Raw genomic sequence first — 21175 nt, 5'->3', positions numbered from 1 at the left:
GTCTTATTATTTTGTTTTGCTTGGCGACTAAACTCCGGAGTGGGGAAAGGCAAAGAGAGGATACATACAGAGAATGTAAGAGAGCGCATATAATTTGGCCTGACCTCAAATTAACAAAGACAGCGAGCGGTCTCTTATTTTTCTTTCGAGTCACAGTTCGCAAGCGTGAGAGGCGACCGGCGAAGCCGCGAGGAATGAGGGCGGAAGCCCAACCTCTCCTCTTTTTTTCCCACTATAAATTTGTATAATTTTACATGTTTCCTTGCCGCGCGTGGCACTGAGGAAAGAAGGACGACCTCTCGCGGTCTAAAATTAACACAACGCGTCTTGCGTAGTTGGCGCGGGCCATATTCGCACAAACTAGCATTACAATACAACGGTGTACGAAGCACTAAATCTCCTCACTGGTTTCAATGCAATTCTCATGCTACCAGTACGAAGAAGAAGGTACGTTATTAAACATCAAAATCACTTGTCGTTGGTAAAAACTTTGTTTACTCTCTTAGTAGAAAATCACCAGCATACCATTCTTGGAGCTAAAGGTGATTCCCCGACTCCAAATAATGTAGCATTTTTTTGCACAATTCGCGCTTTCATAAGTAACTGCACTGTTCGAGCAAAGTTACGTTCGCCGCGTACAGTTTTCTCTTCTTCAGCAAAAGGCATGCTTTACGGATGAAGTTGCTGCAGTGATTTGTTTATACATGTTTATGACTTAGATGAGATCAAAATACTGACAATGACGATTCCTCGAAAGACGGTTAAGTTTAACCCGAGAATAAGCCAAATTTTAGGCACGGTTTTCTTGCCTAAGAACATGTAACTCAATCTTACACATTACTGTTGAGCTTTTACTCTGAAATAAAGCAATGATAGCAATGCATAGGAAAGTAAAAAATTATACAACAACGGAACAAACTTTAATCCTGGATTCGCGTTAATCGGCCTTTCGGGACCCGGGCCCTGTTTGGCGTGCATAACATTGTAGCCCGTGTGGCAGACGCAAGCAAAAGGAGGGGAGGGGAGGGGGGGAGGGGGAAGTGCGACAGAGAAAAGGGAGAAGGATCCAGTGTTTTTTTTTCCCCACTCCCCTCTCCCTTTTTCCCCTACTCTTTTGACACCTGCCATGCAGGGTAATAACATTGTTCATATTTTGTTGATAGCTTCACAATCCAGCAGCGTACCCCACGCTCCTCCTATTTTTTGGTTTTGCTTTTGACTTTAATTTGGCAACGCAAGATACTGGGGCATCTATGCAGAACTTTTCATTCTGAAGTGCTAAAGACTGTTATTCTATTTTTCTTTTTTGCTAAGTCTTGAACGATACAAAATGACAATTTTGTGTGTGGCCAGCAAAATAACCTATTGGGATAATGCAGTCATAGCACCTTTGCAGGGGTACTATTTCCTATACTGAAAAGGTGTCTCAAAGTATTAAACTCAGATAATGATATATAACCACATTGATGATGACTGCACAAGATGCTGAAATATAGCCCACGATGTTGTTAATTCTCAATAAGTAGCAAAGAAAAAGTGTGCAGATGCTGAAAGATATTCCTTCAAACAAGACTGATCCAACGTAACCAATATAATTTACAACGCATTCTCCTTTATATACCTGATTGAAAAAACGTTGTCGCCAAAAAGTATAAACCATGAACAATGAGGCCTCAAGGATTTATGGGTATACGTTCATTAGCAAAGCAAATTCAAAGTTCTTTCGACAAAAGTTTACATTGTCACGAGATGCCCGTGCGGATGCAAATCCCTCGAGTACTTTGTTTAAGGCACGCTGTTGTCTTATTATTTTTGTCTTCCAAGAACGCTTTTAGGTCTTATCTTATGATTTTCAAGTGTGCGTCAGCAAAATGGCTACGCTCTTAAAATAACTGTAGAAATCTCCTATGTGTCCAGCACCGGTGAAGTTGTGAGCCGTAAATACTGGAAACCGTTTTACGTTTTTTGGAATGCATCGTCGCGAAAAGCTTGGTAAATGTAAACATTTTTGAGAAGAACTTTAAATTTGCAATGCTAATAAAGTTGTACCCATAAATCCATTAGGTCCCATCGTTCAACGTTTTTTCAATCAGGTGTATCAAATGTATATAACATGCTTTTGTTTATATTGTCTATCTTCCTTTAAGGGAATGTCCATTGCTAGAAACCTTCTCTAGCCTCTCAAAGTGTTTTCTTGCATTGCGAATGTTGATCTGTGTGGCAGCTGATGCTGTGGAAAAAAAGGAGCATTTTGCTATATTTTTGTATTATAAACCACAACATTACATGCACGGATAACCTGTGCAACAGATGGAACTAGACTTGTCGTTAAGTCGGTCTGCAAAACAGCACTGAAATCCTTGTTCTTTGCCTTCACCTGAGTACCTGGTTTTTTGTATGTGCTATTATTAGCCAGTCCATCACTGCCAGTCCATTGAGAGCCCTGAAGAAGGATATTGGAGCTGCTTCACAGACTGTACTAACTAGGATTATATTACATCCGCGATGGAGGCTAATGTACAGAGTGCAACAACATATTTCTGTGCAAATTAAAGAGTACATATCAGTTTCCCAGTCCTTGGCTATTTTGTGTCTATGGGAAAACCATGTGTATTTCTTTCGACTGCTGAACTGTAAGTACATATAATGAATGAATGAATGGAATGCACAGGACATAATTTGATCATGCGCATTTGGACCTTCTATCACTCGTCATCTGATCATGCATGTTTTGACCATATGTCACGTGAAACTTACGCAAAGTCCCAGGGGGGTATTCCTATACGGGTATGTGCCGCCCAACGGGGTCGTGATTTTGAAGCTCCTGATTTAGAATGGGGTATCCATTTCAGAGGCGTTTTCTAGAACAGGGTACAAAAAATTGTGGATCACGGCTTTATCTTCTGCTTAAAATTGTTGCTGATTATGAAAAAGCATTTTTTATTTGATGTATAAGTCAAACAGACAAATAAATATCTTTTTAAAAAAACAGGGCTATTTCAATTTACAAACTTTCTAGAACGGAGTATAAAAAATTGGCCCATTTCTAGAACGGGGTATCAGTTTTGGGGCGAATTCTAGAACGGGGTATAAAAAAATTGGCCCATTTCTAGAACAGGGTATCAATTTTAGCAGAATTTTTTTTTAGAACGGGGTACCAATTTGGAGTGCCAGGCGGCATATACCCACCCAAAAAATATCCAAGTGCCCCCCCCCCCCCCACCCCGGGCGCAAAGTACATCATCGGAGCAAAAGCGTTTTGACATTTTGATCGTTGTCGCCCGCACTCAGTAACCTTTGGTTATTACTAGTTTTAGATATTATGTAAGAGGGGGTTGGGGTGCTTACCATTTACACAAACAAGCCGGGGTTGGAATCTTGTGCATAAACATTAAACTACAAAATTGTCGTGGTGGGAAATAGTCTGCTAGTCTGCTACACTGCCATTTTTAGTGTCGTCACACAATGCTCGTCCCCACTAACGGGAAAATGACCCACAAGAAAATATATGCAAATCAGCTAAACACACCAAAACAATATAGGAAATTGCATTGCTTCAAATCCCATTCCAAATTTTCTGAAGCCTTTCACATGGAATTATGCAAACCATTTGATTTTCCAACCAAAATTTCTGGCTTTTCCATGTAAATGCTAAGTCCTCCTGTAGTTATAAATGTCTAGCACTTACGGATTGTTGAATCAGACATGATCACCATGACATATGTGTTGGGTGTAAAGACATCAATGAATGCTCCAAAGCTTGAATTCCGTACCTCCATGCTTTGAAAATGAGCATGCAGTTTGCTGGAAAAGACGGTTATGCACAGTTACAGCCAAGTAAAGCTTGAAAGTAAAGAACAAGTCTGAGCTTCAACGAAAATTTGTGTATCATAGAACCTTTTGGAGCTTGGATGAGGATAGCCAGTAGAATGTAACGGATGGCAGGGCAGGAGAAATAGAAATAGAGTAAATTGAGTAAAAAGACTAACAATTTACTATGTATACAATCTCCTTTTGGTTGGAGTACAATGAAAATTTGAACCCCATCCCCTGGCTTTAGACAGGAAGGGATGGGATCTGGTATCCAGAGCTGTCATTACGGGTTGTAACCCATAACACCTGTTATGGCTAAGCACACTTGGCGTTGCGGGTGATCAAAGTGGAAAGCTTAAGATTTTTGTGAGATGTTACGGGTCAATCTTTATTTGCTAGGGCTGCTTAAAACTTAATGACAGTCCTGGTATCTAACATTAGGTATTAGGATTCCTGATGACAGAGTGTTTCCACATGATGTTATAATAAAATTAATATTAACGTACGCCGGCCCCAACTGCTAAAAATACCTTTTCTTTTTTAATGTAACTTTCATTTTACAACAGTCGAACTGCTCAGCTTCATGGACATGTAATGTATCTGCAAACTGTTCGACTATTTCCAATATAACAAACAACTTATTTTCTCCTTGTTTTCAAATGACTGACATTTGTTTACCTGCAACTGAGTTTGAATTGCTTGATGATATTGCTTATTTTTTCAAATCTGTGTACATCTTTGTGGGATTTGCGCTGACAGTAAGAGATAACCTGGAGATGACAAACAGAATAATATAAAGTGATGAGCAAGTCAGACTTCCTTTTGTTACAATACTTTCACATAATACAATACACCTGAAGGACAATAACCTAAATTACAAAACAAGAAAGAAGATAAGGCTTGGAACACAGCCACTTACACTAATAACATCAAGAAAAATAACAAGACAAACTAGATGAATAAAATGAACAACAAAGAAAAGAAAAAAGAAAAATAATACCAAAATAAAAAGTCAGACTTTTACAAGTTTAGTCACTGCTCTGTACAAACAAAGTCTTCAGTCCCATCGTAATCATTTAAGAGTGCCAGGAATGGTGTAGAGGATCAGTGCGAGCGAGTACAAAGTTGCTGACTATTAGCAGACAGTGATTGTTGTGTCCCTTGCCTCAAAATTTACAGGAAGATTAAAATACTTTTGTACGTGCTACTTTTCAGCCCTTTTGTAAGGGTTCTCTGTTGAGTTTTCTGGATTTTCAGTTTGAAAAGGAATTTCGAATTCTGAATTTCCCAGAATTAGCACAATTTTTCAGGTAGCCTTCTATTATCTTAACAGGCAAGCATTGCTCCCCAATTTTTTTGAGTCAGGGGAGAGGGGGGCACTGACTTGTGTTTAATTTTCATTGGCTTGGACATCAAAAAACAGAGTACTTACAAGAAATGTGGCTCTCTCAAATAGCAGAACCTCGTCAGCATCAATAATGGACGCAAAGTTCTCAAGGTTCTGCTCCAACTGCGTAACATTAGGAATGAGTTGATACACAATAGATGACCAAGCTTTGTAGAGTGTTTCATCCCAGATTGAAGTGCGAAAGCAGGTGCAATCTAGGGGCTTAGAGAGTCTCTTCAGGTCATCTTCTCGCTCCCTGAAAATCTGTTATGAGAGAGCCAGATACAAAAAGAAATAATGTAGCTTGGCTTACACGTTCATACAAAATGAAGTATATGTTACAGGTTAAATTTGATTTCAGGTTAAATTTTTTTAACCTACTGTAGGTTGATTCTCAATTTCCTTCGACTCCTAGCCCTAATTTTTCATGAGTTACGACTAAGAAACAAAGGAAATAGAGACTCAACCTAGTTAAATTAAACTAACCTAAAATCAAATTTGACCCATAACATATACATACACTGCTCTTCTTAAAAAGATGCCACATCAGCTTTAACCCTTCAAGCCCCAATATCCACATACAAATTCTCCAGACTTATCTCTATACATTTCCTTAAAGAATTAGTTGAGAGAATTTGATAAAAGATCAAAGATTTTTCTCTTTGTGATCATTCAATTAATTCTCATAGATGTTGCACTTGACAATCTATGGATATTGTTAAGAGAAAATTGATGTTGGTCACTATTGGGACTTAAAGGGTTAATATCAGGCCACATGCACTATACATGTATATCCCAATGATTTATAATCATTATTATTATTTTTTTTATAATTTTATTATTAAATTTTATTTAAAATCTGTTTATTCCTCAGACAGACAAGTTTTCTTTGCAAAAGTTACAACTATAATACCCGTGGAACTAACGGAGAAAGAAAAAGTATCTCACCAAGTCTCTCTGATCCTCTTGGACCAAATCCATCTTGTGTATTAGACAAAATATCTTTGCATCGGGTGAATTTTGAAGGATTGCTTCTAAGCAAGTCTGATAATAATGCATGTCCTTCTCCAACTCGCGACTCTCTACATCAAACACATAGATTAGAACTTCAACATTTCTGAAAATGTTGTCTCTCTGGCTTGTAAAATAGTTTTCCATGAATGCCTCTTGCCTGAAAAAATAAGGGAGAAATAATCTTACTAACTAATCTCTCCGTTAAGCAGGTTTTTACATGTTCATCCACTTGTCACACATTTTACATCATAATAACTGCAGTGTGGAAGAAAGTCATGTCCGATAGCCCCGGACAAGTTGATTTTGTAATGCATCACATGAATTCTGTTCTTAACTTGTACAATGGGCAGCAAAAGGTTTTTAGGGAGAATTTAAATATTACAAAAGTACTGTAATAATTTTTCTTGCAACACTTCTGTAATTTGAATTTAAACAATATTACAGTCTAAATTCCTAATAAATTCATGTGGATGAAACTGTTCTTCAAGCTGATCTATTACAATAAATTAAGAAAGCAAGTAATTTGTTAACTAATGCTGTAATCAATTAATAAATAATAATAACAATTTATTATAAATTAAAGATTTAAAATACAGCTGACTCCCCTTTATTTGAACCATCAACAAGTACAGAAAAAAGTTCAAGCTCAAGGTAAAATTATATAGAAAACGAGCTGAAGGGAAATGAAAATTGCTTCGAGTTAGCGGAAGGTTTGAGTTATAGAGGGTTTGAGTTACCAGGAGTCGACTATACACATCGAAAATTCTTTTGGGCTAGTATATCAAAGGGCAAGCTGTAAAACTGACTTTCTTAGTACCCTACAACTGTAATGATTTATTACGGTGGTATTAGGATCCCACACAGTTCAGAAAGAGAAAGAAAATTTTATGGTCGCTCGTTTACTTCCTCCAAAGGATGTAAAATAAAGCATTTTCATGTCCCAGTCGTGCAGGGACAGCAAACAAAATGTCAAATGTATTTAGAAAAGCATGCTGCACATGCAAAGCTGTAGTTTTGCTCCCTGAATTTAATTTGCTTTTGATGTTCTCCTTGCCTTTGCTATCGTCAGATCTTTATGGTTAAATTTATGGAACACATTCCAACTAAAATGTACCCTTTGGATAAAAAACACATTCCCTCCAGCCCCTTGTATTCTGCAAGATTTCTGCAGAGCCCCCATACAGATTATTATACATTTAGCAATATCATATTGTTTCATGCAACTAGTTTACATGAATAGAGTCACGACATAAAAGCATAGTAAATTTATGGGGAAACCTTACCTGTGAACAGCCTTAACGACTTGCCCTAGATATGTGAAGTGCTTAGCTACAGTACGTAGGGAAATATCTCTGTATATTACTAGGATCAGATTCTCTTATATCTAAGCTCGCAAAATGCGTTGGAACAGTTAACTAACTTACCCTCCACAATCCCACAGATTGAGAACCAAATTTCCAAGAAATCGCACATGAGAATGCTCGACGTCGACTAAAAAGATAAATTGAGCGCGTATTGATCTTTCCTGTGCAACACGACTAGGTATAAAATACAGTCCAGAAAGTAAAGAAAATTCAAGCCAAGAAACGCAGCCCAATGAATAAAAATTAAGGAAATGAACGTCTTACTTGTTGCGCCTAATCTTCTGGTGTCTCTTGCGATATAGTTGGCGAAAATTATCGACCGCATACTGGTTTTCCCAGAGCCACTCTTGCCCATCAGAAGAACCTAAAACAACCGGACGAAAGTTTACAAGGACGGTTTTCATCGTTTATGGGGAAATAAACTAGTAAAATCAATTGACATATACCTTCTTCTTCATCTTGACGTTCTTTTCCATACGGGTCAAGGTCTACAAAGTCACAGAAAATTTTGGTAGATATGTAACGCGTCTCGAGAAAGTCATGTGAATCTATCTTGGGTGAAATGGAAATCCGATTGCTTGCTGCAGTGCCAGCAAACATTTTGGTCAGTTTTGAGTACATGAGAGATACATTCGTTATGTTTGCTATACATGAGATTCTCATTTAGAGGACTGGCACTAGCTTCCCCACAACAAAGATGGCGAAAGTAAATTGTCGAAAGTGATGTGTAGCATTTGCTAGCTATGTATAACATTTGACTACTATGGGCAAAAGTGAGGGGGAAAAGCCTTCCAGTACTTCTAAGTCTAAGAAGGAAAGGCTTTTGTTTCCAACAAAGGTATTTTGTTTGGATGTTTTCTGTTTTTTAGTTGTATTGTTTTGCACTTTGCAAACCTAAATCATAAAGTCTTAAACTACAATATAAGGTAAAGCTTAAGACGGAATCCATCAGAAAATTGAGTAATTTTAACTTTCGGTGGACAAAATCCTTGTGCCAGAATAATTTAAACAATAACGCATTCTTTTTTGCACTTTTCAAGGGCTACAGATATAGTTTATTATCTGTAATAACACCAAAGATTATTTCCCATGGAAGACCGAGCAAATAAATGTCAAATTTCACAATAATTTTGAAAACACGGGTAAAATTCTGAAAATTTCATGTGTAAGATGTCATTTTGGAAAATTTGACATACGTTTTCTCGGGCTCCCATAAGAAATTTTCTTTGGTGTTATTGCAGATAACTAATTACATCTATAGCCCTTGAAAAATATAAAGAAGAATGTCATATTGTTTAAATTATTCTAGTACATGGTTTTTGTACTTAAGATGGATTCCATCTTAAGCTGTAAGCTTAATATTACCTATCTGATTTAAGTTATGAATGGCATGCTTGCCGCTGGGCAAAGTTTCCTGCAATACACAAAAATTTTTATGAACTGCAAAGTTGGCATGCATCTTTAATCGGTCAGTACAGGATGCTGACTGAGGACTGCTGCAGACCATTGTTTTTACCATGCAAATGAGAATGTGACAACAATAGTCCCATTGTTTTCTATTAAACCCTGTATACAATGGTCTGCAGTCTGCATTTTGTACTGTTCACATCTTAAATAAGTACCGATGAAAAAGGTAAAGGGTTGGTAATGTATTTAAATAATTATTTCTTTTAACTTTATGAGACAAGTTGGGTTAGTTTAAGCTTAATTGATTTTATTGTGCTTTGAATACTGTCTTTTAGTATTCACCAAATCAGCGGATAGCAGTTTTTGCATGTTTTGATTGGCTCCCATAACTCAGAATATCCTTGGATATTCACTGTTTTGGGGTGGGATTCAAAATGGCTTCTTGTTTCATGACAGTTTCGAAAGATAAACTTTTAGTGGTAGATGAATTAGTGACAAAAAGTTTCTTTTTGATTTTTATGCAACTGATTTGGTAAATACTAAAACGACTATCCCCCTCAGGGTCGGTTCATAGCGCTAGATATACACCTCATCGCTTTGCGTCTCAGTTTATATATCCACCACTATTCACCTCCCCTTCGGGGTATAGTTGTATGTTATTCACCTTGCAAGCAGCGCCTCCTTTGTCTTCTTGATTGAGGAGGGGAAAAAAAGAGGCTCTGCGTACATCACATCAAACCTTTGAGGTCACCGCAGCCAAACTCTTCAACTAGTCAATCTTGTTCCCTCTCGTCAAACTGGTTTTTTCGAGTGCAAGCGTCTGTTTATTTATATACCGATGGTCATAACCAAGCCCACTATAGCAAGTGCACAGCTATTAGGCCTGGGTTGGAAACTATATCCTACCAACATGCTGTGCCGCTCAAATTATAAATATTTATACTCAAATCATGCAGAGTATTTGTCAAGTACACCAAAATCAAGTAAGCAAAAAAAAGTTTCTGCTGGTGGGTGACTTTTATTCCCCCTTAGATCTACTGTTATTATTTGGCTATAAGCCGAGTTATTTTTACACAAACTAAAGCTAAAGTTAAGTGAAATTTGAGCCCAGGAGGGTTATGCTAATTGTACACGTTCAAAGTTTTGGGGTCTTGGGTTATAGCTGAATAAATATGGTATATTATTTACTGTGATTGTGGTCATATTTTAGGTCGTTATTCGTCGCCTTCCTCCATCATTAACTGAAGATCAGCTGAAAGAAGAGTTAGGGGAACTCCCTGAGCATGACTTTTTTTACTTTGTTGGTAGCGATATGAGGTAACTTCATTTTTGTAACTGTCTTACTCTAAGGAAATCCCCAATCAAAAAGAAAATCTTCCTTTTAGAGTAACATTTTAAGGTAAGAGTAGTGTCATGAGAATGTTCTGCTAGCCGGCAAACAGATATAGTTCTAGCTGTCGCTGCTGTTTTTGGAAAAGAAAAGCAATTTAAGGGGGTAACATGTCTTTGTATATAGGGTCCAAGAGTTCTGCCGAAGAGATGTTGTTTAAATAGTCAAACCAAAATTATGATTAATAATATTCACAGATTCAAAAAATTGCACATTGCTGTAAATAATTATAACAGTTTACTCACTATCAGTCCTTTCTTCAGCTAAGAGCCTACAGTGAAGTCTGGAAATCAATGCGAACTAAAGATTACTTAGTTACCTGCTATGGTGTAGCAGCTAACTGTCTAATCATTAGGTTGCACGTGCAAATTATGCATGTTTTCTAAAAGAAATGTCAAACTGTACATGTATTCTGTGTGACATTTAGTTTTTCATCATTTTCTTCCAAGTAGTGAGTAATAGAACAATTTTTAGATTAGGTTTTTGTAATATACAGAATAATAAAGGTTTCGGTAAGTGTTATCAGATCACACTTACTATTGTAATTGTTACAATTGTTTGCAAAGTAATAGATCACAAGCAAGGAGTATCTAAAATGCTAATTTCATTAAAAAAGCTGCCTGTATTAAATTGTTGGGTTACTATTTTATCACAGCTTTGGTCCTGTATCCTTTGCAAGAGCTTACATCAATTTCAAAAACAGAGATGATATCATAAAATTTCGAGACCAGTTTGATGGTTATCGATTTGTGAACAGCAAAGGTATCTTCAGTTCATTCTTGTTAATTTGTTAACTCAGTTGATAATACTCTAACCCCGATATACGTTCACCTGGATTATTTGCCCAGCTCATTATTGATTGCGGCTACTTTGAGTTGTCCCAGTATATTTCTGTCCATGTACATCTTCTTGTAAGAAGACCATGTGAATGAAGCCAACGAAAACATGCTGAAATCCTAAATTATAAATATCCATTTCTTTATAAATTTGCCTTGCTAATGCAACGGAGAAACTGATTCTGCATTCCATAAGTAACAATGAAGATAATGAGGTGGAATGTGTCTTGGAACACTGTCTTAAATCAGTAACTTGTTCAGTGTCAATTTTCTAGCTTTAATCTTTAATTCAGGGCTGTGCTCTAGCTGAGCCTGATGGACCTGGGCTGCCCAGAGCTAAGCAAATCTATAAATTATATATGTGACATATATATGCAATTGGCACCTAACTTTTGCTTTCGGGAGACTAGGAAGTCTTAATAGTTTCTTCATACAAATTATATGCTGGGCACCCCAGATTTTACAGTTTATGAGCACTGGGCTCCCTTCAATTTTCCTTAAAACACAGCCTTGTAAAAATTTGCTTTTCTTTTTTATTTCCACACCATCTTCTCCTTAGGTGTGGAGTATCCAGCCGTTGTAGAATATGCTCCTTACCAAGGAATTCCTAAGAAGAAATCAAAAAAGGATCCTAAAATGGGAACCATTCTTGAAGGTTCGTAGTTCCTAGAAGTTTTCATATGATCAAATTGCTGTACCTTAAACCCTCTATTAAGCTCCCCTCTCTAATAAGTCCTCCTACTCCAGGGGAGGAAAGTTAAAACCCCCCACCCCTGCCCACTTTATTCTTCACTGATAAATGATTTACTGGCTTTACCAATCACAACAGTTTATACTGTAGTTCAGATTTGTTTTTGATTCTCAGCTGCATGACCTCCAACTTCTTGTACTTAAGCTTTTCCACTTTGTGTTCCAGTTCTTTATAGAGAACTGATACCATCACTTTGCTAAATTAAATGTGCCCCCACCTCTCAAATAATCCCCTGTCTCTATTGCCCCCCCCCCCCCCCCCTATCACCAACTATGTTTCAAATAATTTTCTAATAAATAACTGCCTCAGGGGGCTTATTAGTGGATTTATGATAAATTTAAAAGTGCAAGTCTTAAGTCTTATGAATTCTGGCATATTGATTCTTAGATCCTGACTATCTGGCCTTTGTTGAAACTCTCAACCAAACTGAGGAACCACCTCCAACCATTGAGATGCATTTAGAGGAGATTGAAGCAAAGAAATGTAAGATGGCGTGGTGGGGGAGGAATAATTTTTCTTGTGGGGTTTATCCTTTTAGATGGTGATTTTGCATCATTGAGAGTCTAGGATCCTACACAGATGTTCTTTGGCATGTCACTTGTCGCATAGCGAGGCTAGGATTGTCAAGTAATATATCAAGCATGAGACCCAGTGTTTCATCACCAGATGAAACACTGAGAGTAGAGTTGAAAATACAAGGCACAGCGGAGTATTTTTGACAAACTTCGAGGTGTTTGAATGCTTGATATTACTTCTCAAACAAAATGATTTTAGAAGGAGAAATTAAGGATGCAAAAACTAGCAGTTTTTCATCTGATTTCCAAACACTTTCTCCTAACAGTATTAATTCATGATCTGTACATTAGTTTATGACCAATTATAATAAAAATTAAGGATAACCAAAGGAAAAAAAAGATCATTGACCAAATTCTTTTAATGAATTGAATGTATTGAGGTCAGTCTGTCTAAAAATGTCCAGATGACTGTCCCATTTTTCAAAGGCTATGAAATAAATTCTGAATTTTAATTTTTCACATTTTAGTCCCCAGGTTAGGCAATCTTTCGCAGTAAAAAGGAAACCGAAATTTTTCGGATCCAGAAATACGATGAAGAGTAGAATTAGAAAAATTCTCACTTTCGAGAAACGTTAAAATTGCATCTAAAATTTTCAGAAAAGTAGTCTCAAAATGCCCTAGGATGATCGAACAGACACAAATTTTATAGCCCTGCGTAAAATGCATTTCTAGAAATCTAAAAGTACTCTGAATAGCTTAAAATGGGTTTTCAAGGTTTGTAGAAGGAGACCGTCATTGGGTGCCCCTGTTGCTATTAAAGAGAGGTAATTCACACATATGAAATGGACAGTCAAAGGTCACAAGCGAGTTTTATCTCACTTGACTTTAACTAGTGTTTTTATTATTGTTCTTAATCTTGTAGCTTCGTCTGGTAATGCAAAAGTCAGTACGCCATTATTGGAATATTTAAAAATGAAGAGGAGTTCACGAGGAAGACCTATATCAGCCGTAAGTAGTGACTGGAAAAGTAAGGTGTGGAATTATCTACACCTACATCTACATCATAACGGTTTCCCATTACATAGATATGAACAGCTAGAGATCACAGCAGTAAAAAAAGGACACTGAACGCGAGAAACATGGAAGGATAGAGGGCTTAGAGGGCTGGTATAAAAAGTGAAGGTACTGAACCCAGTTTTTTGATTCCCTTTCAAAAAATTGGCGGTTGTAAGGCGCGTGTATGGGATTTTTACACGAATCCTGCGAGCCTTAAATGTGTCTCCCTTGTCTCCTACTCCGTTTTCACTTTTGCATAAGAGTTTGTCCGGTGATCTTGCACGCGTGAGGGGCGCCCTAGTAACTTCAAATACTTGTGCATGATTTGAGTTCTTTGGATGGACTTTAATATTACAGAACGAAGTTTGCAAACGATAATTGTCTTGAGCCCTAACCTCTACTGTTGTTTCTGTTTGCAGCGTGGTCCTCCGGAGAGAAAAAGAAGGCCTGAAAGAGAGGAACTTCCCAAGGTAATTTGTGAGCGCTTTCCATTCAACCAAAACTTTCGAAAACTTAGACACAGCGGCACATGGTGCAGAAATTTCCCGGAACCATCCAACAAATTCTAGAAAAAGTTGAATGACAAAAAAAAAACTTCCGAGAAAAAACTTTGGTATTCCTCGCGAGGTTGTCCTCTTTTTGGAAATTTTGGAAAATGCTGTTCCATTCGCTACTGGAAGTTGCCGAAAAATTAATAAGGCGTTTCCATTGGTCATTGTTTTCAAAACGGTTAGAATGCTTAATTGAACCTTGTACACGGTAAAAAAACATGCACTTTATTTGAGTGTCAATGTATTTAGCACTAAAGTGCTAACTGAGGACTTTATTATGACGTCTCCTAATGGAGATGAGACCACTATTTTTTGTGGACATCCGAGCCACACGAAGGTCTAGCTGTTTGCAAGACAAAGGTAGTACCATCGTTTCTTAGTTATTTTGAGACCCTTCCGGGGAATGGAGCCCACGACCTTCTACTCTGCAGTCACGCATAGCAGAAGAGCATTTAAAGACGGTGCCCACTGTTATTACTGCGCATGCATTTTCTTCGCATCCTAAGGTGGTTGCGCGCGAAACGTGAGAAATGGGCAACACGCAGGACACGCGGACTGGTTCAAACCATTGTCGCACTTCAAAGTCTTGGGGGTTCTTCAGTACTTACTGTATTTTTTGTGGAAAAGATGTCTATTCAGTGTTTTTCTTCAAATTAAAACGCATTTATCTTTAAAGTATGCGTGGTTACCTCTAGTTTTCTTCAGTTTTGGATTTCATTAGCCTTTGGTATGATCTTCTTGCTTCACATAGTCATTACCTGGGGAAAATACTTTCCATCGGGCGTCATACCGTTACCCTTTATTAAAAAAAAAACTTTATTAAAAAAACACGACGATCGTTTTTTGCGATACGACGCTACCTTGATTTCTTGAAACTACCAATTGACATAACCAATAAACTCATCAATTCGCTTTTCCTCCCCATTCTTTTATATGGATCTGAAATCTGGGGCATATATACTAAAGATGATTTTAACGCCTGGGAAAAAGACATAATTGAAAAAACGCATATATATTTTTGCAAACAGTCCTTAGGCGTAAATAAACAATGTCCAAACGTCGCTGCTAGAAATGAACTAGGTAGATTACCGCTGAAATTAACTATAGATACCTCAATTATTAAATTTTGGATTCATTTACAAAATATGCCAGATAAAAACATAGCAAAACAATGTCTACAACTCTCCCAGGAAATGGCCGATAACAACCAGCCAGGTTTGATGCAGAAAATAAAAACTATATGTAGCAAGTACAACGCAACCGCCATAACATTGAATGAAAACAACGAAAAAGTCTTCACCTCTTACATCAAGCAAAACATCAATAATGCTCTAACTGAGCATCAACTTACCCTCCTTAAAACAAATAGAAAATTGAATTTTTATACTACCTTTAAGAACGATAATAAAAAAGCAGAATTCTTAAATATGATTAAAAATCCACTTCACAAAACCTCACTCAATAAATTTCGACTAGGAAATCATCGATTACATATTGAAACAGGCAGACACACAGTACCTAAAACTCCCGAAAATTTAAGAATATGTTATCTATGTCAGACGAATGAAGTTGAAAATGAACTTCATTTTCTATTCTTCTGCAAACTTTATGACAATTTACGTTTAAAATTCTTCAGTGAAATATCTGATAGATATACACTTTTCAAGGACTTAGATGTGACTTCAAAACTTTTATTTCTCTTTAATAGTATAGATCCCTCTGTTTGTAGATCAATTGCTGCTTTTGTTTTTGAATGTATGCGTTACAGACATGATATGTTATTTCAGAAAAGAATATAATCTTTTTATTTTGCCATATATTTATAAATGATATATTTGTACTTTATTCATAAGTATTAGATAGGTAATGCCATGTATAGATATGGAAATACCTTAATAAATTGTTGTTGTTATTAATGTTGAGTCAAGAGGTCATTACGCAGATTTTTGCCTTACTGATTCCAAGTTTCTAATCACCACCATAAAAAGGGAAAAATACAGCAGGATATTTTTGGTGATACATGCTTCTACGTTCAAAAGGGTGCACATTTCCCCTGCGTGACTTTGTTGGCTTGTCTTCATCTAATTTATATTTTTGCATGTATTGGAACCATAGTTAATTTCTGTGAAAGGTTTGAACCCAGGAGTCATTTCAAAAGTAGGTTGAGTTTGATCGTCCGGGTGAACAAAGTCCACAATAGGACTGTCGTTGTTGACAGTGACTGACGTTTCGACACCCTGTGCGGTAGTCATCTTCAGAGTCAAAGTGAGTTGTATCACGTCAGTTGATGGTATTGAACTCTGTTTATGACATGATTAGTTTATTTTCTTTTTCAGTCGCCAAAGAAAGGTTCGTCTTCCAATTTGTCCTCCAGCAAAGATTCTACTGCTAAAACTTCAAGCAGTCAACAACCTCCGAAGGAGGAAAAACCTAAAGACGAGTAAGTATGGAGTAAATTATCTTGCTCCGTGATTAGAATTTCATCCCCATTTCTTGGAGTTGAATTATCAAGGATCGCATTTAACCCTTTTAGCGCTAAGAGTGATCAGCATCAAATTTCTCTTTCTCTTTCTCAATGCTTTGTAAAACAGAGAGGTCATGAGAATTACAGATTTGATCGGGTAGGGTTTTTGCGCCGTTTTTGGTCTGAAAACGGCTATACACCTTGCCCATTTTGGTCTGGAATCGGGTATGGTTTTCGGGGGAACTACGGAGTGTATGAACGTATTTATCGTTTCAATTCCAAATGAGTAAGAAAGAAAGAGAAATATGCGAATTCGAAATGGATTTGAAGAATTTTTCGTTTGCGCTCTATTATCATAATTTCTGACTAAAAGCCAGGTCTGAAAACGGGTATGGATTTTAGAGGTGTGGTCTGAAAACGGGTGTGGAAAATTACATTATTTGGTCAGAAATCGGGTCAGGATTTGAAGAACCGGGCGGCACACCCCCACCAAGAATTCTCCCCCCCGGGGGGAGGGGGGGGGGCTAAAACGTGGCGTCGCATTTGAATTCCAAAAATAATGGTACTGTTTTGATATTTAGGACCTTAATTATTTAGGACTGATAACGTTTTCTGTCGTCTTTTGCTACGGACAGCAAGGATGGACATGGATTGAAACTTGACAACTTTGTCAACCCTAAGCTCGCCATATTTACTTGTTTACAGAGGTAAAGGCGCTGCGCATGAACAGCGTTCTACCCGCTGTTCTGTTGCTGGCTCGGTTTTCCGGGCAAGTGTGATTACATCATTGGCAATTTCCAGACCAGTTAGCCGAGATCCCGGCTAACAGAGATGGCTCGATTGTCAAGTAATCACAAAGTTGATTGTTGTTGCGTGTAACTAAGGTGCCAAGATGTCGGCAAAGTAAGCCAGCATGGCATATATGTTAAGGGCCAAGAAACTACGAAAGTCTCCTGAACAGAGACAACCAAAGAAAAGACCTTACCTGTGGTCTCAAGATCTAGCAATTGTTTAAGACTGTCTCATGCTATAGTAGAAAATAACTACTTGTATAAATTTTTAAAAACTTTATCCACAAAGGAGGAAAGATGCCAAAAACAGAGAAGAAAGTCGAAGAAAGGATGACGTGGAAAGAAAAGGAAACCGAGACAGAGACACAAAGGTAGTGTAATCAGTGAATGTTAGGCCCGGGTCGAACGTCGAGCATCTGACAAATTACCTAAAGCTAATAAGCGAAAACAATAGATTTTGCTAATTAGAATTAGGTATACGGCGCATGTGAAATTCGACGATTGAACTAGGCCTTGTGTCATATTTCAAACTAGATAACTTGGCCACGAAATGCGTACTTGTAATGTTTGTGAATCATTTTTAGGCTCCTCCGCCGTCAAAAGACAAGATGGATTCAAAGTCACCGAAAGGGAAAGACGAAAAGGTTCATAATATCTTAGTCTTAGTGATTATTAAGTGAGATTGTTTCTTACAACAGTTAGTCCTCGTTTACAGCTATTTCGAGAAACGTTGTCGGAAAAATTGTGCACGCAACAATCCCGAAAGGTAATATGGGATATGATCAATACACTGTTCCTGACACTGTACCCGTCGAACCTACTTTTATTGCTTTCCGTTTAGCACTCGCAAACATACGTCCATGGCCTCTCGTGCCATTCTTTCAAATTTCATTGAAGAACAGTGATCTCAAATCCACCCATAATACCTTTCGGGATTGCCGTGTGCACTTTTTCCGACGACTTTTCTCGAAATAGCTTTATTTACGGACAGGTCACTCGCCTAGTACCCGAGCGACCCTGGGCCTCGTCGCTGTCAAGGTTGCGTAAACCCCTTATTAGACCCCCAAGGCAATTTCCCAGCCAATCAGGAATGAAGTTAAAACCAGCGGTGCCTTGCTCCCGCCACTTCTCCCACGCTTAACTCCGGTCATGTTTAAAATATTTATGATTGGTTCATTGGACTGTCTCTGCGTGTTTTGATTGGTCGGTGCCACAGTAGGCCATTTCCCAGTTGACCCAAGCCTCCATTTTAAAGCTAGGCTAAGTGCGAACTCTTTGATAAGATGCACTGCAGTACATCAAAATGTACGTAGCGGGATTTTCAGCCGAAACTGCGGAAGAATATTTCAAAGTTGTCGAAGAACAAGTCATTCGACTTCAGAGCAAGGTTTGGAGCAATTTATGAGTGCTTTTAACAGTAAAAGTACCTTGCACAGAACAGCACAATTGGCAATTGTTTGAAGAATTAGCAAACACTGAAATCACTTGTCCCGAAAATTTGAGCTGCTGGCTCCTTCTACCTCAGAGCAATTTATTTCTGAAATTCTAAAACAATTACACATCTGAATTTTGAACGACTTCTGCTCCACCGGTTTCAGTCAAAAATATCAGCAATTTTTTTTACTAGACGCGATTTCTTTAAACAGTAGGGTCCTTCAGTTTTAAGCATTAGTTTCGCAAAAAAAGAAATCGGATATTTCATATTATTGCAAAATTATATTTTTTGTTCTTTGAAAAAGGTTCGCTGCTATCGCGTTAAAAACAAGAAAGTTAGGACGGAAAGTTAGTCAAAGCTCAATGCGCATGTATTAATGACGGAGCCACCTTAAGTAACTGAAAGAGGAATTACTGCGATGCGCTATTTATCTTATCACTGATTTGAAATCAGTAGTTACCTAGATCGATTCTTCAACTTTTATCTTTAAATTGATGTAAGCTTTGTCTCTCCAGGGTCGACCAGAGTCGGGAAGATCGGGAAAACGCCCTGATAGCCGACGGTTTGACGACCGACGCTCGGAAGAAAGGCGTCCAAACAATCGGAGAGACCGAGGGGATAGTTCGGACAGTTCCGACCGAGGACGAGACGACCGCTATCGAAAAGATAACGAGGGCGGGCGAAGAGATCGACGACCTGACAGTCGAAGGGATTCTCGACCCTCCCGAGAACCCGAAAGCAAGACGAAGGAAAAAGAATCACTTGGCAAGGCTTCCGATTCTGCAGGCAAGGACTTAAAGCCCAGCAGAGAACAGGACAGAGAACCAACAAATGCTGTCGGGAAGGAGAAAGAAAAGAAAGAAAAGGAGACCACGTCGGTCACTGGTGAAAATAAACCTCAAGGACAAGAATCTAAGGGAGACGCAAAGGATGAGAAAAGACGTAGTGATGAACGTCGAGTGCGTAACAAGGTTAGTGATTTTGTTACAAAATGGTGATTCCTGGGAAACATGAGTCTGAACACCAATTCACCAATTGATTACACATACTATTTCTATCTTTGCTGGTCGGGTTTTAGGATCGTCCCGATCGAGCACTGTACCAACCAAGAACGGGTCCTCGGGGAGCTGACCCACGATCAGACACAAGAGACACTGCATCAGGTACGTTCTTTAGGCATTCACTCTCAAAGTGAGTGATATGCTGTCTTGCAAGGTGGTTTTAACTTCTGAGTCTGTGGATAAACTCCCATGATTTTACCATTCAAATGAAACCTCTTCAGCAGTACTTTCACATGGTGCTATTTATTTAGTATGGAGTTCTAACTTTTGAGTCTGTGGATAAACTGCTATGATGATACCCTTAAATGGAACCCTCTCTAGCAGTACTTTTATATGGTGGGAAAGTCCCTACGACGTTAAAGTTTGAAAATGAGCACTCTTCGTTTTATTTTGCTGTGAAAATATATCATATCTGATTACGCCTGAACAAAAAGACAACGTACTACAACAAGAAAAAAAAAACAAGACTACACAAGATTGTTTTAAAACTGCACTTACTGTCTTTTCAATTGTTGTTTTTTCTTTGTTTATTATTCTTAGAAAAAGATAAAAGCAAAGATGTGAAGACGAAGGACAAGAATCGTGAGCCCGAACGCGATCAGACAAGGAAGACTCGCGATGATAAACCACGTGATAGGGACCGTGACAGATACCGTAACGACCACAGAGAGCGTGACAGAGATAGAAGAAGTGATCGTGACCGTACGCGAGATAAGGCACGTGACCGTGACCAAGGCAGTGACAGATCGCGAGACACTGAAGCACCAAAAGAAGAACGGCAAGATAAGAGTAAAGACAAAAGAGGCGATGACTATGGGACGCAAAAAGCAAGCGAATAAAGATTCAGAAGTTTTAGCAGTACTTCTGCAGAACAAAATTATTTTATTTCCTTGTAACTTACATGCACAATTCTCAGGTGCATAATGAAAAGTTTAAAAAAATACTGTGTATATCCCAGGTAACCAGAAGATTTACTGAAAGCTTCATGTATAAATAAAGCCATTCAAGTTACATTGAATAAACTTGTGAAAAATCCTGTCTCCACTAGTTTTTAACCACGATTTTATTTTATGACTTTTTAGTGCCCATTTTTAACTAATTAAAAGTCAGATGACCCCCCTCCCCCCCCCCCTGCAAATCCTCTTATCCCCCTAGTTGATAAATAATGACTGGTCCTGTATTCACTTCTGCTACGCTCCGAATACCTGTTCACACTGTACTGCACCAAAGCCGGTCTGGCACAGAACCTTTACGACAAGGCACGCTCCACTTTGTAGATCCGCGCAGCGCAGCTTCACTCCATTACAGATATCGCGTCGAAATCGCTATTCTTATTGATG

The 21175-nt window shown here is 38.1% G+C and overlaps 2 protein-coding genes across 2 annotated transcripts; one reads left to right on the top strand and one right to left on the bottom strand.

The window, feature by feature from the left end:
- Positions 1 to 553: 553 nt before the first annotated feature.
- Positions 554 to 8131, bottom strand: LOC140951269 (ras-related GTP-binding protein A). Its single transcript, XM_073400506.1, has 8 exons — positions 8025 to 8131; positions 7843 to 7942; positions 7639 to 7705; positions 6149 to 6371; positions 5246 to 5464; positions 4492 to 4583; positions 3689 to 3804; positions 554 to 2230 (listed from the first exon to the last, which is right to left on the bottom strand). Exons 1-8 carry the CDS (start codon positions 8052 to 8054, stop codon positions 2133 to 2135), a joined length of 945 nt encoding a protein of 314 aa, XP_073256607.1. The 5' UTR covers positions 8055 to 8131; the 3' UTR covers positions 554 to 2132.
- A 145-nt stretch (positions 8132 to 8276) lies between these two features.
- Positions 8277 to 20873, top strand: LOC140951268 (uncharacterized). The gene is made up of 13 exons (XM_073400505.1): positions 8277 to 8416; positions 10196 to 10302; positions 11031 to 11137; positions 11771 to 11866; positions 12350 to 12445; positions 13400 to 13485; positions 13953 to 14003; positions 16421 to 16524; positions 17629 to 17710; positions 17924 to 17983; positions 19290 to 19745; positions 19853 to 19937; positions 20376 to 20873. The coding sequence occupies exons 1-13, from the start codon at positions 8342 to 8344 to the stop codon at positions 20672 to 20674; spliced, it is 1704 nt and encodes a 567-aa protein (XP_073256606.1). The 5' UTR covers positions 8277 to 8341; the 3' UTR covers positions 20675 to 20873.
- The last annotated feature ends 302 nt before the right edge of the window (positions 20874 to 21175 follow it).

Source organism: Porites lutea, chromosome 10 (assembly GCF_958299795.1).
Source record: "Porites lutea chromosome 10, jaPorLute2.1, whole genome shotgun sequence".
In the NCBI taxonomy this organism is placed as follows: Eukaryota; Metazoa; Cnidaria; class Anthozoa; order Scleractinia; family Poritidae; genus Porites; species Porites lutea.
The sequence above is the reverse complement of the archived record's forward strand: the minus strand, read 5'-3'. Positions and strand labels throughout refer to the sequence as shown.

Excerpts from the sequence above, each read along its gene's own strand:
- LOC140951269 (XM_073400506.1), bottom strand. The coding sequence starts at position 8,054 with ATGGAAAAGAACGTCAAGATGAAGAAGAAG. Across the intron at positions 5,465-6,148 it reads AAGAGGATCAGAGAGACTTG|ATTTTCAGGGAGCGAGAAGA; the intron begins GTGAGATACTTT and ends CTCTCATAACAG. Across the intron at positions 3,805-4,491 it reads CAATTCAAACTCAGTTGCAG|CAAACTGCATGCTCATTTTC; the intron begins GTAAACAAATGT and ends CGTCTTTTCCAG.
- LOC140951268 (XM_073400505.1), top strand. The coding sequence starts at position 8,342 with ATGGGCAAAAGTGAGGGGGAAAAGCCTTCCAGTACTTCTAAGTCTAAG. Across the intron at positions 11,138-11,770 it reads TCGATTTGTGAACAGCAAAG|GTGTGGAGTATCCAGCCGTT; the intron begins GTATCTTCAGTT and ends TCTTCTCCTTAG. Across the intron at positions 13,486-13,952 it reads GAGGAAGACCTATATCAGCC|CGTGGTCCTCCGGAGAGAAA; the intron begins GTAAGTAGTGAC and ends TTCTGTTTGCAG.